We start from the raw sequence: 18,757 nt of genomic DNA, 5'->3' as shown, positions 1-18,757 counted from the left end.
GGGTAGGAATCTTCGACACGGAGACCGGCGGATTCGAATATTATTCACACTCAATTTAACTTATTGAGAGAGACTAGAAGCTGTTTGATGGCCCGGGCTACAATAGCGTAACAATTAATCGCTGAATGGATTATCTCAGTGCTCCGTAATATCCTATCATTCATCAAAATCGGGTGACTAAAAATTCTGCAAAACACATGCGCCACTAAAATCTATTATTTTTTTTTAATTATTGAAAAGATTTCATTTTTAGTTTATTGAATTATTTCTTTATTCAATTAAAGTTTAATCGCATAAATATCAATTTATCTAAAAATTTATCTCTTCTATTTTTAAGATATTTCTATTAAAAGATTTTATTGCATAGTAATAAAAATGTTGTATTTTATTCATTGTTGTTAGATAATTTTCAACTACTAATTAATATTTCTGTTATTCTGAGATACGATTCTAACTTTTAAACTTTATTATAAAACGGAAATCAAAATAGATGAATTTCGACATAAATACACAGAAAACAAGCATCACTGAAGAACAGTTTAGTCAAATCAATAAGCGACATTCATTTTTAATTATGTAACAATACACAATCTATGTTTTATAAGTGTTTGTCGCATATATTACTGAATAAAAAATGAAAAGATAAATAACGCTTAAGAACATTATTACTTTATTTATTTGTACGTATTTGTCTTATTATTGTTACAAAGAGCTTTACATAACTGACAGTACATGGAAATTGAAAATGTAATTTAACTACATTTTCTCGTTTCCATATTAGATATTTATTTCAATTCTCCTTACGTAACATTGCTTGCAAATGAACTTAATATTGTATACATTTTAAACAATAAAAGTAATACTACACATATTCTAAATTAAACTTTCGTGTGATGTTCAATAGATATTTAAGTTAATTTTAAACTACTTCTAATATGAAAATCAGAACGTAAAAAATTAAAAATACACTTCATAATTTTTATACGCATGAAGTTTCTAATAGCAATACCTGTGAAATTTGTTAACTAAGTTTCACCAAACGATTCACTAATGCATACTTTCATTTTATTAACATAACCTGACATATAGATTTACTTTAAATGCACAAACAATTTGTTATGTAAACTACAAATTCGTGACAATACAAGGATTATAAAAATTCACAAATTTTTTCAAAACAAACAAAATAAGAAATTTGAGGTAATAATTAATTTCCTTATTTCGCATTGATTCAGTGAACCCTATAAAATATCAAAAATAGAGAAATGATAACGCACCTGCGTAAAACGTTTACATCACAATTAAAATTATACTACTGACTTGCTGCACCGTAAACAATTATACAAAATGTCTTATTAAAGTTTATAACTCAAAATACTTTCTTTTATGCTTATATATTTTTACACATCATTTCGATTCCGCTAAAACCAAAAACAGTAAATTACCCTTTTTTAACACTATTAGAATCAAGACAAATTCAAATGGAAATCTTCTTTAAGTTTCTTGCCTTTAACTTAATTGTGTAGTTATTCGGTAGAATAGTAAAGTAGTTATCTCATAGAAATTACAAGAACGTATTTAAATATAAAAAAACTACCGTATAATATGATAATTAAATTCGGCTTATGTCATTTTAAACATGACACCTCACATACTGTATAAGGCAAAAGTCATCCATTCTTCCCACTTACATTGTTATACAATTCGTTTATATCGATTTTATATTATTAGTAGAGGACTATCGACAGATGATCCCCAGGTCAGGAAAGCTACAGTACATAACAGTAATGATAAAAAAAGTTCATGTATTTTGTACTAAGCTTAACCAACTTCTGCCTTCCCCACTAACGGAAGTTGGGAATCGAATCTGTACTAATCGAACCGCGTTCTTCTCGTCTCCTCCCATTTCTTTGTACTCTGAGGTAGCTGGTACAACTATTGTTTCCCCGTCTTCGCCTGCATTATAATTATATACTTCCTCTACTTGTTCTCCATCTTCTTCTTTACACTCCATTCCTTCATTTTCAACAAAATTCATCTGAAAATTGCAATAGTAAGTTATTATACATTTTAGTTTTAGTTATTCTTACAGAAATTAACTATGGTTAAATGATTCACTAAACATATATGCAGAATTTACTAAGTAAGAAAGATTTACCTCTCCATCAACGAGATGACCTACTTCTTCGTCCGCAACATTTTCTTCTGCAGAAATGTTTAATACATCTTCTTCGTTATAAATCTGATCTTCGTTCTGTTGCTGTATAATAACGTGGTCTTTTAATTCAGTCACATACAATTCAGCCTCCTCCAACTAGAATGTGATGGAAACATTAAAAAAAAAAAACGATTCAACTTGCTACATTATGATTATTATTATATTCCGTGTAATATGAAACGTCGAATCAAATAGAGCATATTTTGATTGAATAAATGTCTTTTAGAACATCAAATAAAGTTTCCTTTCTGTCGTAAAATCCAACATTTTATATTATGCGACCTAATATTTTCTTACAACTAAAATACACTTAATTACCTGATCATTTTCAGGTTCGTCCATTAGCAGTTCCACGTCACCTTCAGGAATTGTTAAAACTTGATCGTCCTCGGTAGTAAGTCGCGGTTGATTAACGACAATGGTATCGTTTAGATGTCCCTGAAAAAGCATAATCAACATTAGCACTGATTGTATGAATACATATGCACAGATTTATTATCTTGAAGTACACATCAACTCACCTGAGCTTGCATGTGAGCATATAACAAAGGTTTTCTCATAAAACCCATACCACATACTAAACACTCGTACGGTTTCTTATCACTGTGTATAAATCGATGCGCATTCCTATTATCTCTGCTATTAAATGCTTTACCGCAAACCTAAAATTTCAAGACGCCATGTTAAAAGATATTATATTACAATTATATAATAAATAATAACTCACATAGTACGTACCTCACAGAGATACGGTTTTTCCCCCGTATGTATGCGCATATGCTTTTTAAAATGTTCAGGATAAACAAACGTCGCTGTGCAAATTTCACATTTGTACGGTCTTTCGCCAGTGTGCGCTGCTTTAATATGATAGTCTAGTAACCTTCGTCGTTTAAATCCTTTTCCACAATCGTCACATTTATACCGCTTATCATTGTAATGCGTTGCACGTTTATGGGATTGTAAATTTGACCTCTGACTAAAAAATTATAATAATATATACTGTAATATTCTTCTGTCTATTGACCGTCATGATTAATAATGGTATAGATATACCTAAATGTGGCCCCACAAAATTCACATTGGTACGGTTTCTCCCCAGTGTGTGTCCTTTCGTGATCTCTTATTTCAGCTTTGCGAGCAAATGCTTTACCACACATTCTGCATATGTATGGCTTATAACCTGTGTGCACTATATTGTGCACCTCTAGATTATGCGGCGAGCCAAAAGCTTTTCCTATAAATTTAAAAGTTTCTGTAAGCAATCGAAAATTCTAAAGACAATGAATGATGAGAAATGATTGAGTAAGTCGTACCACATTGATGACAAATGTACTCTTTTACACCATTGTGAGTTCTTTCATGCTGATTGAGATTTTGCTGACTTAAAAATGATTTATTACATTGTGAACACTCATAAGGACGAGGTCTAATTTCATGTGTTTTTATATGTGCCTTGTATGTATATTTGGAAGCAAAATCTTTTCCACAATTCTCACAGACGTAAGGACGCACACCGGTATGTGTATTAATGTGTTCTTCCAATAAATTTCTAGAGCTACAAAAACAAAGAATATGTTTTAATAATAACACAAATTTAAGTGCATTTTTTAATAAGTATCCTTGACGTGTACCTATATCTTTTACCGCACGTTTCGCACGGCCAAGATTTTACTTGCGGATAATGTATCCGCTTATGAATTCTAAACAAGCGCAAGTTACTAAATATTCTATTACATATTTCGCATTGAAAATCACCATCTTCCTTAGCGACATGATCGTCAAGATGAAGAGAAAGTTCGTTTCTCTTCTTGAAGTCATCTCCACATATATCACAAATATATAAACGAGTTTCATGTACACTTTTCATATGGGCAATAATAGATTTCGCATCTCCGACAGCTTTGTCTTCTTCATTTGTACATAACAAACAAGTATAGATAGAACCATCTCTGCTTACAATCTGAAAGAATATAGTGTTTTGTAATTACTGGAAGCAAAAGTTAATCCACATAATTAGTAATTCCTTACTTGCTCCTGGGTAATTTCAGCTTTTGCTGGAACCTTTGATCGTTTTATCCTCTTCTTTTCTTCTGTATTACTTGTTTCAGGAATCGGTTCAATTTTAAGAATAATTTCTTCCGCTTCGCAAGTAGGTTCCTCCTCTTCTTCTTCTTCTTCGTCTAATCTTTCTTCCTCTCCTTCCAGCTCCTGCATTTCTTGTTCATCCTTTAAGTAAATTTTATAATGTTAAAATAATATTACAATGTAACCTTTTAACCTTTTATGATTTAACTATTATTTACTTTCTCCACATATTTTAGTTCCATATCTTGGCTTTCTGTATTTTCTATATAATCATGATCATTATATTCTTCTTCATTTTGCATGTCAGATACTTTCTTCACAGTCCTTTTATAATTGTTAAAGAGTTCTAATTTCACCTCTGTTAATCTATTTTCCAATTCATCAACCTAAAAATATTACCCTTGTAATTTTACTTTTACTTCAACATAACTACAAACGTATATTAAAACTAATATTTTCGTAATCTTAATTACCTCGTTGAATAATTTATAGCATTTTTTACATACGACAACAGAATGTACACTTTCTTCATTCAAATCTGTTTCTAAAACAGCACAAATGATATCTGCAAGTGGTTTCTCTGACGACGTAAGAGAATTTTCATTAAAAATACGTATACTATTCCGAGTGGATACACCAACTTTACTGTTACATATTAAACAGTGGGTGCTATCTTTCTCTGAATCAGCCGTCATCGTTTCGGCAACTGTAAAAATAATATATTATTATAAAATGAGTCTAGAAAGTTACATGTAAATCTAATATAAATTATTTCTGCTTTGCCCTAATCAATATATTGATAATTAATAATATATAACATCAGCAGTTGGCAAATACTTGAAAAATTACAAGTAAAGTTTAGAGAGTAAAGGATTCAAATTAAGAAATTAGAGTGAAATTAATCGCGCATTCAATTATACCATTAGCCTAGAAAAGAACAACGGCTTGAGATATTGGTACTTCACGAAATGTGTTTTGATTTTCATCATAGTATTTGTACGAGTAGCATCGAAATTTTTGAAATTTGATTTTTCGAAATGATCTCTTCTTATGTAATAGCGTACAGCGTGTGCCGTAAACAGGGCAACATCCATCGTCGTGCAAGCATCGTGTATCGTCGAACAATAACGTATCCGTCGATACACTCTGCGAAACAAAGAAACAATAAATAATGCGTCCAAGCGTCCGATGGGCAACGTTCGGCGCAGTATGCAACGAAGCATTCCGTTTTTCGCTGGCGTCGACAAGTAACCGCTAAAATCCAATAACCCTAACAATAACGTATTCGAGACACGGTAAACAAAATATTTGCCTGTGTTCATCGTCAAAATGAAGCATTATAATAAACGTAAAAAGTTGCCAGCACTGACTTGAAATTTTCGTTTCTCTGTTCGAACGATTGGCAGCGAGCAAAACGGCAGACGGATCTTGATGCCAACGCCATTTAGGCCTTCATGACAGGTAGGAACGTTGGTTGCGATGAAAGCACCACAAAAATCACTCAACGAAATCGTTGTCACTTTTAGGAATCCGAACGGGAATTTGATGTTGCCCTCGCCTCAGGTGGAGGCACACGATTGCGTATGCACGCGTTGAATGCCCTCTATCGGATCTTTTTTACGTAGCCATATTTTACGAGAATTTTCAATTTTCCAAAATTACATGTATTTTTTAATCATGTTTACCATGATTATTAATATATATATATAATATATTTATTATAATATATATCTTATAATCTTATTGTAATTTTTATTAATCGCATAAACGCACATGGAACACATCTTTCAATGCATTTAGGTGATTAGATGTTTCACATATGCCAAAAGACAGAAATCATTCATATAATAATGTATTTCTGCGTCGCCATTGTATTAAATTTAAAAATAACGGTAAAAATTCATCTAGTCGCTATATATAGGTTTAAACATTTCCTTTCCGTTACATTAAATTATATGTTAATTATTGCTATCAGGGTAGCGATCTCTTGATCATAGAAAAGGAAACACAGAAGTAATACTTGATCTCACTTTATCAAAGCGTTTTCATGATCCAATCAAAACGTTTTATTTAGATTTAATTTTTTTTAAGTACATTGACTGCCAAACTGTAATGTAGTTTGTGAAGTAGTTTATTCAACTATTAACCGCCAATTTTAAACAAACAGCATGATAATCTGTGTCAAGTAAATATATGTATCTATAAATGGAAACCGGTATGTAAGACTCTGTCATGGACGGTGATGCACGGGAATTCTTGCTACTCATCGAGAGGACGATCGATGTAAAACAGCTAACACGTGCGCGTGATCTAAACCACTTATTTTTATAGGATGATTCCCATAGTTACCTCACTGTGTGACAACATGTTTCTTTGTATTTCTCACTGTTAATTTCATATTTATAGTTGTGTCATATCATAGTTTGAACTGCGTGATACCAGTGGATGGAAACAAAAGCGCGTGACTTTTGGCATACGTTCGATTAACTCTTTATGAGATGAACAAAAATGAGTCGACAAGTAGATATGGACCCCTGGTCGGTGCAATCGATGAAGGGACAAGTAGTGCTAGATTTTTGGTAATGAAATTTCATTTATTTTTACAATAAAACTTCTTTGTCATGTCTCAACTATAGTCTTTTATGTTAATATGCTCGCATAAATTTATGATATTTCTTTAAACAATTAAGACTTCCTATTCTTAATTGAAACAATTAATAGAATAAATAATTTCAAGTAGTGTTATTTATCTAAATGTTGTAGGTGTTTGCTGCAAACACAGCAGAAGTATTAACTTATCATCAAGTTCCAATATCCCAGTCATGTCCAAAAGAAGGATGGGTGGAACAAGATCCTATAGAAATATTGACAGCAGTTAGGGAATGTCTTCATCAAACTGTATTTAATTTAAGACAACTTACCATAGATCCTGGTGATATAGTTGCAGTTGGTATAACAAATCAAAGAGAAACCACAGTCGTATGGGATTCTGTTACAGGAGAACCATTATACAATGCCATAGGTTGTATCTAAAAATTAATCTTTAATTTATCTATAGTTATAATACCAAATAAACAAAATTTTAAATAAATTATTTTGTAGTTTGGATGGACATGAGAACCACTTCGATAGTGGATGATATATTAAAAAAAATTCGTAATCAAAATAAAAATTACCTAAAACCACTCTGTGGTCTACCAATTAGTCCATATTTCAGTGCTTTAAAGTTGAAGTGGTTATTACAAAATGTACCCCGTATTCAAGAAGCATTAGATAAAAAACGATGCATGTTTGGCACAATTGATTCTTGGTTAATTTGGGTAAGTTTAATATTTATTAATATTTAAGTTCTTTAAAAAAAATAAAGAAAAAGTTTTATCAATTGTCGATTATAGAATTTAACTGGAGGCACAAAATTTGGTATTCATGCTACCGATGTTACCAATGCTTCAAGAACAATGCTGATGAATATCACAACCTTGAAATGGGATCCAACTTTGTTATCATTTTTCGATATACCATTAGAAATTTTACCAGAGATCCGTAGTTCATCAGAAATCTATGGTTACATTCAAGATGAGATAATGGCTGGTGTACCAATATCGGGGGTTTGTATTTCTAAATAAAAATTATTATTTCTTAGAATAGTATTTGTTATATGAAAAATAATAAATAAATATTTTTCAGTGTTTAGGCGATCAACAATCAGCACTCGTGGGTCAGATGTGTCTACAAAAGGGTCAGGCAAAAAGCACTTACGGTACTGGTTGTTTCCTTTTATATAATACTGGAACTGCTGTAAGATCAATTTCAATACTTACAAGAAAGTTTTTTAATAAGTAAAGTATCAATAAATGGTTTTTTAAGATTGTAGATTCATCTCACGGTCTGTTAACAACAGTTGCTTACCAATTAGGACCACAGGCTCCTCCTATTTATGCCCTCGAAGGTTCTGTAGCAATAGCTGGTGGAATTATTCAGTGGCTAAAAGATAATCTTGGAATATTATCAGATTTAAAAGAGTCTGAAACTTTAGTCGAACAAATTCCTACTGATAACCATATTGCATTTGTGCCTGCATTTGCTGGATTATATGCTCCATATTGGAGGAAAGATGCAAGAAGGTAAATAGAATAACAATGTGACATTTTCACTAACTTATCATATGGTGACATAAAAATCCTTAAATAATATTACTGTCACATGTCTGTTGCAAAGTGTCATCATTTCAGTGTTATATGTGGAATTACAGAAGACACTAATAGTATTCATATCATAAAAGCAGCGTTACAAGCCGTTTGCTTTCAGACAAGAGATATTTTAGAAACCATGAAAAAGGATACCGGATTATCTTTATCTAAATTGTTAGTAGATGGTGCGATGACTAACAATAATCTATTAATGCAAATGCAAGCTGACATTTGTGGAATTCCAGTTGGTAAGGGAAATTATTATTTTTTTGTATTGAATTAAATAAATATATTATGAAAAAAAACATTTTTACAAGAAAGTCAGGCCACTGATGTGTGAGACTACTGCCCTTGGAGTTGCAATAGCTGCAGGAAGCGCAGATGGCATACGTAAATGGGATGTAAAAATTAATGGACCTGTACCAAGCGATACATTTATACCGTCGATAACAGAAAATGGTGAGCTCATTAAACCTCTTGCTTTTATTCGGTATATAAAAAGTATTATGTTCTTTAATGCAGAACAAGATATATTGTATTCGCAATGGAAAAAGGCTATTGATCGGAGTTTAGGATGGGAACCAATAATAGATACCAATGGTAAATATATTATAATCATATATAACAAAAAAATATTGATTTAAATTGTATTTCTTAACAATGAATTATTTAAAAAATGAACAAATTTATTTGCAGATGATGCCAAGAGTATTCATAAAGCAACTGCCAGTGGTATTTTTATGATAAGTACTATAATATTGCTTATGATTGCTAAGTATCATACTATGTTGTGATTCAAAGAGTGCAGTACTATGTACTGTCTTTCTTAGATAATGCATTTAGGCAGGTCCTGTTAGTTAGTATACTTTGTAAAATAATACTATAAGTACAGAAAACAAACTGAAAAAGAATACAAATAAAGGTGCCATAATACTGTGATAATTTTTATGTTACATGAAATACAGAAAATCGAAGAAATGATATTTAGCGGTAATAGACATTTATCATCTGTTTCGAGTATAAACAGTTGTTTTAATTTGTTTTACTTGTATCAGAGAACTGAGTTTCGATGATTTGATCTCTTACATCAGTTATGTTTATTTATTTTTTCATTCTTTATAATTTCTGTTATTCCATTTTCTTTTGGCTTTGCATCTGAGATATCCTAATGCATAAAATTTAATAATTTGAATAATTATTCTGTACCGATCAAATGATGAACAAAACTGATACAAAATGTTACCATAAATGTATCAGTAGTAGAAGTTTGAGCTGCAACGTAAGATGCGGTAAGCCATACATCGTTTCTTATATTATCAATGCGTAATCGTGTTCTTTGTGGCACAAGTATACGAGAAATAAGGGAACGACAAGCTTGAGACACCATTGGCGTTTTCGGAAATACAATTCTACCTTGTACTTGCTATATGAGGAAAGAATGAGTTACTATAATAAAAAAATTTAATGAAAGAGTAATGCAGTGAACATTGAATAGTAGCAACACTCATCAGGACTGGAAGATTGTAATTATGAAAAGTTAGAATTGAATCCACCCCAAGTAACGAAGATTTTAGCATGGCAGCATTAAAGGCTCGCGGTGAGCTTAAAATGTTCAACTCAAAAATCGAAATTGTCGAGTTCGACAATAGTTGGATCATCATATTACACCATTCGATCGCGGCCGGTCGTCGAGCACTATTATACATCGAACGTGTGTTAAAAGGAACATAGTTTGGATATGGTGGGAATGAAGAGGTCCCTGATGTTGCAATTATCCAATATTCACTGTATTGTTATGTAAAAGAAAATTTTAGGCAGCATCATTTTATACAGTTTCTTTTTAATGTACCTGGGTACCTTTAGAAGTTGACTATAATTTGTGTCGTCAAATGGTAGCCGACCGTAAACCATTGCATATAGTACTACGCCCATGGACCATATATCAGATAATTGAGGCAAATAGGGGATTCCCTTTAATATTTCAGGCGACGCGTAAGCATAACTTCCACAGAAAGTTTCACTTAGTGGCGTAATTCCGTTTTTTGATATCATTTGTCCTCGTGCGAATCCGAAATCGGATAATTTGATATTAAAATTAGAATCCATTAAAAGATTCTCACATTTTACATCCCTAAATGAAATTGACTATTTGTTTATACTGAACAGCTGATACAAAAATATTTTAAAGAAAATCATTATTTAATTTAAAGTGACAGAACCTCAAATTTGAATAATTTCGGTAATTATGAATATAATATTTTTTTTACAATTTCTTATCCATTTTTTACCTATGTACTATACCCCGTCCGTGACAATAATCAATCGCTTCCAATAATTGACGAAACCATCTACGACTACGCAGTTCATCAATGTACGTATCTCGTTTTATTGTGTCCAGCAAGCTACCATTTTTAGCATATTCCATAATAATATACACACTGAATGTAAATAATTAACAATTATGAATAACACAGAAAGAAATTTTTAATACACTCGTGTATGTATGTATGCTATAAGAAGCATATAGAAAGTATCTAACCGATGGGTTGTTTCAATCGCTTGTAAAAATCTTATTAAATTTGGATGTTTTAAACCTTTAACTACTTCTATTTCACGTGGCAGAAATTTTCTTAAATATTCGCCGGGTGCTTGAAATTTTGAAATGATCTTTACTGCTACTTGACAAGCATGTCGATCCGAGTTAGCAACCTTTATATTACATATTTTAATATAAATTTGGTTATTGCTTTTTAAATTTATTAATGTTATTATAAATTTTTCAGTCATTAATTTTGATTGAATTATTTATTATATGGATAACGTACTTTCACAGTAGCATATGAACCGGCGCCTATAGTTTTTCCAAGACAGTAACCATGTGACTCAAGAACAGTTAATTTTTTTCCTGTTTTTTCTTCATCTTTTTCATCATTGCATTGTAACAGCGATTTATTATTTGTTACTGGGCCAGTTGCCATTTAACTGTTCCGGCTGAGTTGAATAATTATACTGACATTTGAAAAAAATGTTTTATGTTATTCATTCTCAATATGCGCAATCCCAACATTTTACTTATTAATTTAGAATAAAAAGCAATTTTTTTTTAGAAATGGTTACTTATTGCATGATTATAGTTGGGTTAGATGATGATGTATTGAAATTTGGCGCGATATTCTTCATGAAGTATTAAAAGATCGATTCTGAACACATGAAATACGATTTATTCATTATTGATATCTTATAATTTTATATATTTACAGGTATAAAAAACGAATATAAATAATTCAATATTTAATAAATGTAATTGTAGATGTTCTAGATAAATATAAATAAAGTTGAATTAAATTCTATTAAAAAATAAAACCGACAATTTATTATTAAATATAAAGTAAATAATTTTATTTTTTTCGCAATTCTAATTTTTTCTATAGTAAAAGCTATAAATACTTCGTTTACATATAAATCAATTCATGACTCAAACGCGTAGTTATTCTACTATCCATTACACAGTCAATGATTGTAGTGACCGTATTCTGTAGTACTTTGTGGTAAATACGGCTTTTTGTCAAGTTTTAACATTCATTAAAACTAAAACAAGTACATAAAAGAAATTATGGCAGACGTTTTAGATATTGATAATGCAGAAGAGTTTGAAGTTGACGATGAAGGCGATCGTAAGTTTATATTTTTTATTTTAATTTCATATTCAAACATAAGTATTATTTGTACACATAACCTCATTCGTTGTATTGTTCATTTAATTTCGGCATATGTAAAATATATTTTATTACACGATAGCAATAGTTTTTGTTCATTTAGCGTGTTTATTTATTACCCTCAGAGGGAATTGCACGTTTAAAAGAAAAAGCGAAAAGAAGAAAAGGTAGAGGACACGGTGCAGAATTAGTTTCTACCCGTGACGATGTTGGTCATTATGAGTCAATGAATATTGTTGAAGAGGATGATGATGAACCAGGACCACAAAGATGTAAGACTTCTAAGTAATTCCTCTGAAGTTCTATTTTATTCAAGTTTTTATTTAAATACTTACTTCCGTTAGAACAATTAAAATATTTTATATTTATAAAATAAATTTCTATATTTTAGCTGTTGAAGGCTGGATTTTATTTATAAATTCAGTTCATGAAGAAGCACAGGAAGATGATATACAAGACAAATTTTCGGAATTTGGCCAAATAAAAAATATACATTTGAATTTGGACAGAAGAACAGGATTTCTAAAAGGATATGCCTTGGTAGAATATGAAACATTTAAGGAAGCTCAAGCAGCAAAGGATGCGTTAAATGGAACAGAAATCCTAGGACAACCTATCTCTGTAGATTGGTGTTTCGTAAAAGGACCAAAAAAGTAAAATACCTTTCGCTCTTCAATTTATTATGACATAAAATTATTTTTATAAATTACCAATATTTTCTCATTCTTTTTCAGGATAAAGAAAAGAAGTCATAGACGACGATGAAAGGAAATACAATTATTATTAAATAAGACTCTTATTTTCACTGTGTATGACTATTTCAAATAAGAAATTCTTCTTTATTTCATTCATATGTAAAAAATTAAATGCTGGAAATGTACTTTATAACAAAAGTAGAATATTTGTATATTTCAAATTTTTTCTAGAAAAAAATAATTTGTATTACAATAAATACGTAAAAAGCATAAGGTGAAATAAAATTTGCTGAAAGTAATAAAAATATACATCGTATATAATAAAAAAATGTTCAATTTTTATCTTGTATTATTATAAATTTATATGATAAAGTATAGGTATACACAAATGTACTTATCATATGATTGGATCTGTTTATATTATCCTAATTACTTTACAAACGTACATGTATATATGAAATTTTTGCAATTTTGTAATCTCTGATCTTAATCATTATTGAAAATATCTTATTAAATAAGTTATTGAACAAATTATATTAAGCGTAATAATTGAGATTAGCTTTCTTCTTGGCTTGCACTTCGTTAATAGCTTCCATTAAGTCCTCATGTGTGACTGCAGTCGCATTACGTCTCAATGCTATCATACCCTATAAAAAACAATAAGAAATTAAATACAAATTTATTTACACTACTATTATTTTACGTTCCTATTTTACATACCGCTTCTACACAAACAGCTTTACACTGGGCGCCATTAAAATCTTCCGTCGATCGTGACAATTCTTCAAAGTTTACATCTGGAGACATGTTCATTTTTCTGGAATGAATCTGCATTATACGTGCTCTAGCTTCTTCATTAGGATGAGGAAACTCTATCTTCCTGTCTAAACGACCAGATCTCAATAAAGCTGGATCTAAGATATCGACTCTGTTTGTAGCTGCTATCACTTTAATATTTGCAGTTGAACTGAAACCATCTAATTGATTCAGCAACTCTAACATAGTACGTTGTACTTCTCTGTCACCAGCTTTCTCAGAGTCAAATCGTTTTGTGCCAATTGCATCCAGTTCATCGATGAAAATAATTGCTGGTGCTTTTTCTTTTGCGAGTGAAAATGCATCCCTTACTAATTTTGCACCATCTCCAATAAACATTTGAACCAGTTGTGGACCTGCTAACTTCAAGAAAGTGGATTTTGTTTGTGCAGCACAAGCTCTAGCCAATAAAGTCTTTCCAGTTCCTGGTGGTCCATATAAAAGTACTCCTTTCGGAGGTTGAATACCAAGGTTTTCAAACTTTGCTTTATGTGTCATAGGTAAGACAACAGCTTCAATCAATTCTTGAATTTGTTTGTCTAGACCACCAATATCTGAATATTGTTCTGTTGGTCTTTCATCTACTTCCATAGCTTTGACTCTTGCATCATATTCAGCGGGTAAAGTTTCAAGAACTAAATAGCTGTCTTTATTAACACCCACCAGATCACCTGGCTTTAAGGCTTCAGCATCAACTAAACCTATTACAGGAAGAAAATATGTTTGCCTAGTAGAGGTTTTAATAACCGCACATTTTCCTTTACGCTGTGCATCTAAATCAACAACTGCGCCATCCTCTTCTCCCATATCTTGAGGATCTACATCTAACAACTCTATGACATTAGATACTAGGTAAGGTAAAGTTTTATTCACTTTAATTTTTTCAGTATTTTCCTTAATCTTGTCATTTTGTGCTTGAAGTTCATGAGAAATACGCATTACTTCACTTTTCATAATTTTTATTTCATTATCTAATAGACGCGTACGAGATACAATTTCATCAATGGACATTCTTAAAACATCCTCTCCCAAAGACTCCTAAAAAGAATATATATCTAAGTTCTGCTATTACATTACCTTTAATAAAGATGTTTTAAAAATGTATAATTTTTTATGTTAAATTTTTCTTATATTATTACGAAGTTTTTCAGTATGGTTTATTGAGTTTTGATATCAATCGGTACTGATGATATACTTGTTTACAATGTTTAGACAAAATATGTTGTTTTTCAGAAATTAATCAGAATATATATCCTGTATATACAAGTTTTAATTTACACTACTAAAGTATTTTAAAAAACATTTCTAAATTGTAGAAATATCTTTGTGTATAAAATTTAACATTAAAAGTGATTAGATAAAAAATAATTTTAAATTATATTAGTTTCGCATCCATTTATATTTGCTTGTCATTCCATCATAACCTCTATAAAATAAATTTATACTTTACCTCTCCATCTTCCCAAATTGATTTATCCTCAAGAGTAGCCATTTATTTTAGTAAATATAATAACTTTAAAATATTAAATTGTTGATATGTTCTGTGGTATCTTCTGTTCAAGAAATGTACATGGAATTTTATTGAAATAAGAACTCTCTCATATATGGGAATATTCAATGGTGTACGATGCACAATACTGCAGCACCGTGACTTCTGAGTTCATTTTCTTAGTGTGAAGAAAGAGTACATTTTCATTCACTGTTATCAATACTCTGTTGGTAACATTGTTGGTAATAAAAAAGCACCCTAAAAAAATTAATTCACAAAACTATATTAGATATTAGAACTGTCTCTGTATTTCATAGAAATGTCTTTGATTACATATTATAAAAGTAATTTTATTTTATTATATCTGAAAAATAATCCTGTACATAATAATTCATTGACTACTTAATTGCTTATATAGAACATAATTCTGTAATTAGTATAATTTAGAAGTAATTAAACTATTTTTCCATTCCTGATATTTCTATTTCACTTTTACCAGATAATTCTTGTTTATAACAAAATATTATAATATAATCTAGAGGTCTCTAATCTAAATAGTTTCAACTTTGACAGTATTTTCAATTCTTGAAAAAATGCAGCTACTTTTTAAAGTGAAATATTGCACTTAAATATAATATAAATATATCGTTGATACTATAGAAATCTGTATGTATATTCATAATTTAACATATTGTTAGAATGATAATTTTATTGTATTTAAATAGTAAGTAGATACCTTACTAGGTAGGTACTAGGTATCTTATGATACTTATGTTACTAAACCATAAAGAAATCTAGTTCTGAATGGAGTAAACAATCTTGTTATTTTTACGTTATGGTTGGTAATTCCTTCTTTGTAACCAATCGCAACAGAGCGTGGATATTCGTTATTTTGAATTGAAACAGGAATAGTAACAGGACATTTTTGGCAGGAATCATATTTTCTTTTGTTCCGTGAGTGTTTCATAGATTGTCCTGCTTCAATATTTTAAAATATATCTACTAATATATAATAAATATTAATTTTACTGGTTTCTTGAATAAAAAAGATACTCATGTAAGTAATTTTTAAGTTTATGGTTCGAAAAACGCGAATTCTTCTATTGTTTCAGTGTAAATATCTTTCATACTATGATATTTCGTATAAAATTTGTATATCTAGTAAGATGACTTATGATCTTATAGAGTAAAATAATGTTAGATATTTAATTTTTTCATTTATTAACTAATTATTTTTTAATAAATTTCAATATACGACTTTCATCTTTTTTAATTATAGCTAATACATAGTGTATTCGGTGATGCTTAAGGATAAACAAAACTCTTAATCAAGTGATATCACAAATGCATAACAATTTTAAACAATTACGAATATCTAAGGCATCGCCTGCTTCCAGTGAAAGTTCAGTAAATAATTCAGAAACTATAACCACATCCACAAACGAACATAATACTTATTTAGCGAATAATAAACCAAAAGAAAGCCGTATAAACAAATCTACAGAACTGATGCCGCCACCAAAACTACCTTTGTCTTCTAAAACAGTTGTATCTATACAAGATAACAGTGACAAAGAAAATGATAAGGAGAACAGGAATATTAAAGACATTCACACAGACAAGAATGAAGACCAATACAATGTTAAGAATAAAAATCAAAGCGAGAAGAAATGGGTTTTAACAGATTTTGATATTGGGCGTCCATTAGGAAAAGGGAAGTTTGGTAATGTTTATTTAGCTAGAGAAAAGAAATCAAAATTTATTATTGCTATGAAAGTGTTATTTAAGGCGCAAATACAAAAAGCTGATGTAGAACATCAAGTTAGAAGAGAAATAGAAATTCAAACACATCTGAGGTATGAAATTATATAGATTTAAATTTAAAACTTTTTTTTGATTATAGAAATGTTAATATTACAAAAGTATTCTATTGCACATTTAATTTTACGTACCTGAATAGTTTTAATTAACAATAGTAGTATTATAGTAAATTAATGATAATATATTTAATTTAACACTAGATTTATGAAACTTGTCAATTTGATGGATATTGAATTTTTTAAACACTATTTGGTAATAGTTGAAATCGATTTTGATTTGTGCAATCTATATAAACAAGCATCTAGTGTTTTAGGAACAATAGAATAAAGTGTAAAATGAATATCCATAAATATAGTGTTAATAGTAAAATTAAGGTAATATATTTAAATATTTTCATATTAATAATAATTCATTTTTTTCTTTAATATAGACACCCAAACATATTGAAAATGTATGGTTATTTCCATGATGATAAGAGAGTGTACCTAATTTTAGAATATGCCCCAAATGGGGAATTATTTAAAGAATTAAACGCTCAACCAGAAAAGCGTTTTGATGAAGTTAGAACAGCTACATATATATCTCAATTAGCAGATGCTTTGAGATACTGTCATAGTAAGAAAGTCATACATCGTGATATTAAACCGGAGAATTTATTGCTTGGAATAAAGGGTGAATTAAAAATGGCAGATTTTGGTTGGTCTGTTCATGCCCCTTCTTCCAGAAGAAACACTTTATGCGGGACATTAGATTATTTGCCACCTGAAATGGTTGTTGGAAAAACACACGATCATACTGTAGATTTATGGGGTCTTGGTGTTTTATGTTACGAATGTTTAGTTGGTACTCCACCATTTTTAGCTAAAACTTACGAAGAAACATATATGAAGATCAAAAAAGCTCAGTATAAATTTCCAGATTATGTCAGTGAAGATGCTAGAAACTTGATATCCAAAGTAAGAAATTCTTTCATACTATGTATTTACTGATAACAGTAAATATTTTTTTATCACTTTATAATATTAAACATGTTTCTTTTTAGTTGTTAGTTGTTGATCCAGATCGAAGACTGCCTTTAGAAAATGTTTTAAAACATACTTGGATTGTACAAAATCGAACTACTGAACCACATTGTTCAGTATTGAATTAGTTGGTTCTAATAAATACTGTTTTATGTCCACGTGTATGAAATGAAAATCTAAACATTGCTGTGACTGCAATTACAGAATAATTTGTAATGAGTAAAGAAAGAAAAACAGTTAAGTGTTTCATATTTCTTACATTACTCCTCATACACGTATTTTATAAATGAAATCAATGGAATATTTTTAAATAAGATTCTATACAATACATTCCGTAGGTCATGTATTTTATGATTTTATTTTTATTTACTGGGACCATTACTCTTTAAAATGAGAGTTTATTGGCACATAAGTTTCTGAAAATTTAATGTTAAATTGAAGTTCTGCATTTTACTTGCATTAGACTAAAATTTAACTGGTTAGGGTACTGTATATGTATATGTTGATAATAAGATAACTATTTGAAATAAAGAAAGTATAATGCATGAGAAAATTGTGTATAATTACATTTGTTTAATAATAAGATTATGATTAATCGATAGTATATATTTAAATAAATGAATATTATTATAAACGAAATACAATAAACAGAAATTAAATTATGAACAATTCTTTTTCCTTTTTTCTAATGTAGTTTTATCAACC

The 18,757-nt window shown here is 29.9% G+C and overlaps 6 protein-coding genes across 15 annotated transcripts; 3 read left to right on the top strand and 3 right to left on the bottom strand.

Annotated features, from left to right (window-relative positions):
• Positions 1-658: 658 nt before the first annotated feature.
• Positions 659-5,929, bottom strand: LOC116429033 (uncharacterized). Of its 4 annotated transcripts, none has more exons than XM_031981407.2 (12): positions 5,616-5,929; positions 4,777-5,009; positions 4,522-4,689; positions 4,247-4,444; positions 3,850-4,178; positions 3,532-3,773; positions 3,272-3,452; positions 2,957-3,194; positions 2,740-2,880; positions 2,537-2,656; positions 2,159-2,314; positions 659-2,038 (listed from the first exon to the last, which is right to left on the bottom strand). In XM_031981407.2, the coding sequence occupies exons 1-12, from the start codon at positions 5,623-5,625 to the stop codon at positions 1,802-1,804; spliced, it is 2,253 nt and encodes a 750-aa protein (XP_031837267.1). In that variant the 5' UTR covers positions 5,626-5,929; the 3' UTR covers positions 659-1,801. The 4 variants fall into 4 exon arrangements, with proteins under 4 accessions (XP_031837267.1, XP_031837268.1, XP_031837269.1 ...); XM_031981408.2 differs by having other exon boundaries at positions 5,674-5,928; XM_031981409.2 differs by lacking the exon at positions 5,616-5,929 and adding an exon at positions 5,224-5,584.
• On the top strand, positions 5,592-9,339 carry LOC116429035 (glycerol kinase 3). 7 transcript variants are annotated; one of them, XM_031981415.2, is made up of 11 exons: positions 5,592-5,764; positions 6,710-6,882; positions 7,067-7,325; positions 7,406-7,623; positions 7,699-7,911; positions 7,991-8,101; positions 8,171-8,427; positions 8,536-8,741; positions 8,815-8,952; positions 9,016-9,093; positions 9,190-9,339. In XM_031981415.2, exons 2-11 carry the CDS (start codon positions 6,802-6,804, stop codon positions 9,285-9,287), a joined length of 1,659 nt encoding a protein of 552 aa, XP_031837275.2. In that variant the 5' UTR covers positions 5,592-5,764; positions 6,710-6,801; the 3' UTR covers positions 9,288-9,339. The 7 variants fall into 7 exon arrangements, with proteins under 7 accessions (XP_031837275.2, XP_076229927.1, XP_031837277.2 ...); XM_076373812.1 differs by lacking the exon at positions 5,592-5,764 and adding an exon at positions 6,177-6,195; XM_031981414.2 differs by lacking the exon at positions 5,592-5,764 and adding an exon at positions 6,240-6,518.
• A 199-nt stretch (positions 9,340-9,538) lies between these two features.
• LOC116429042 (testis-specific serine/threonine-protein kinase 3) lies at positions 9,539-11,559 on the bottom strand. The gene is made up of 6 exons (XM_076373817.1): positions 11,319-11,559; positions 11,033-11,202; positions 10,782-10,931; positions 10,351-10,624; positions 9,737-9,916; positions 9,539-9,658 (listed from the first exon to the last, which is right to left on the bottom strand). The coding sequence occupies exons 1-6, from the start codon at positions 11,469-11,471 to the stop codon at positions 9,581-9,583; spliced, it is 1,005 nt and encodes a 334-aa protein (XP_076229932.1). The 5' UTR covers positions 11,472-11,559; the 3' UTR covers positions 9,539-9,580.
• A 418-nt stretch (positions 11,560-11,977) lies between these two features.
• tsu (40S ribosomal protein S12 homolog tsunagi) lies at positions 11,978-13,177 on the top strand. Its single transcript, XM_031981427.2, has 4 exons — positions 11,978-12,167; positions 12,335-12,481; positions 12,601-12,862; positions 12,944-13,177. Exons 1-4 carry the CDS (start codon positions 12,107-12,109, stop codon positions 12,972-12,974), a joined length of 501 nt encoding a protein of 166 aa, XP_031837287.1. The 5' UTR covers positions 11,978-12,106; the 3' UTR covers positions 12,975-13,177.
• Positions 13,178-13,304: 127 nt separating this feature from the next.
• Positions 13,305-15,423, bottom strand: Rpt5 (26S proteasome regulatory subunit Rpt5). The gene is made up of 3 exons (XM_031981418.2): positions 15,171-15,423; positions 13,625-14,758; positions 13,305-13,551 (listed from the first exon to the last, which is right to left on the bottom strand). Exons 1-3 carry the CDS (start codon positions 15,210-15,212, stop codon positions 13,441-13,443), a joined length of 1,287 nt encoding a protein of 428 aa, XP_031837278.1. The 5' UTR covers positions 15,213-15,423; the 3' UTR covers positions 13,305-13,440.
• A 668-nt stretch (positions 15,424-16,091) lies between these two features.
• On the top strand, positions 16,092-18,288 carry LOC116429038 (aurora kinase C). The gene is made up of 4 exons (XM_031981423.2): positions 16,092-16,266; positions 16,489-17,065; positions 17,461-17,986; positions 18,073-18,288. The coding sequence occupies exons 2-4, from the start codon at positions 16,554-16,556 to the stop codon at positions 18,178-18,180; spliced, it is 1,146 nt and encodes a 381-aa protein (XP_031837283.1). The 5' UTR covers positions 16,092-16,266; positions 16,489-16,553; the 3' UTR covers positions 18,181-18,288.
• Positions 18,289-18,757: the final 469 nt, after the last annotated feature.

Source organism: Nomia melanderi, chromosome 14 (genome assembly GCF_051020985.1).
Source record: "Nomia melanderi isolate GNS246 chromosome 14, iyNomMela1, whole genome shotgun sequence".
Taxonomy (NCBI): Eukaryota; Metazoa; Arthropoda; class Insecta; order Hymenoptera; family Halictidae; genus Nomia; species Nomia melanderi.
Note: the sequence above shows the minus strand (reverse complement) of the source record. Positions and strands in the feature narration are given on the sequence as shown.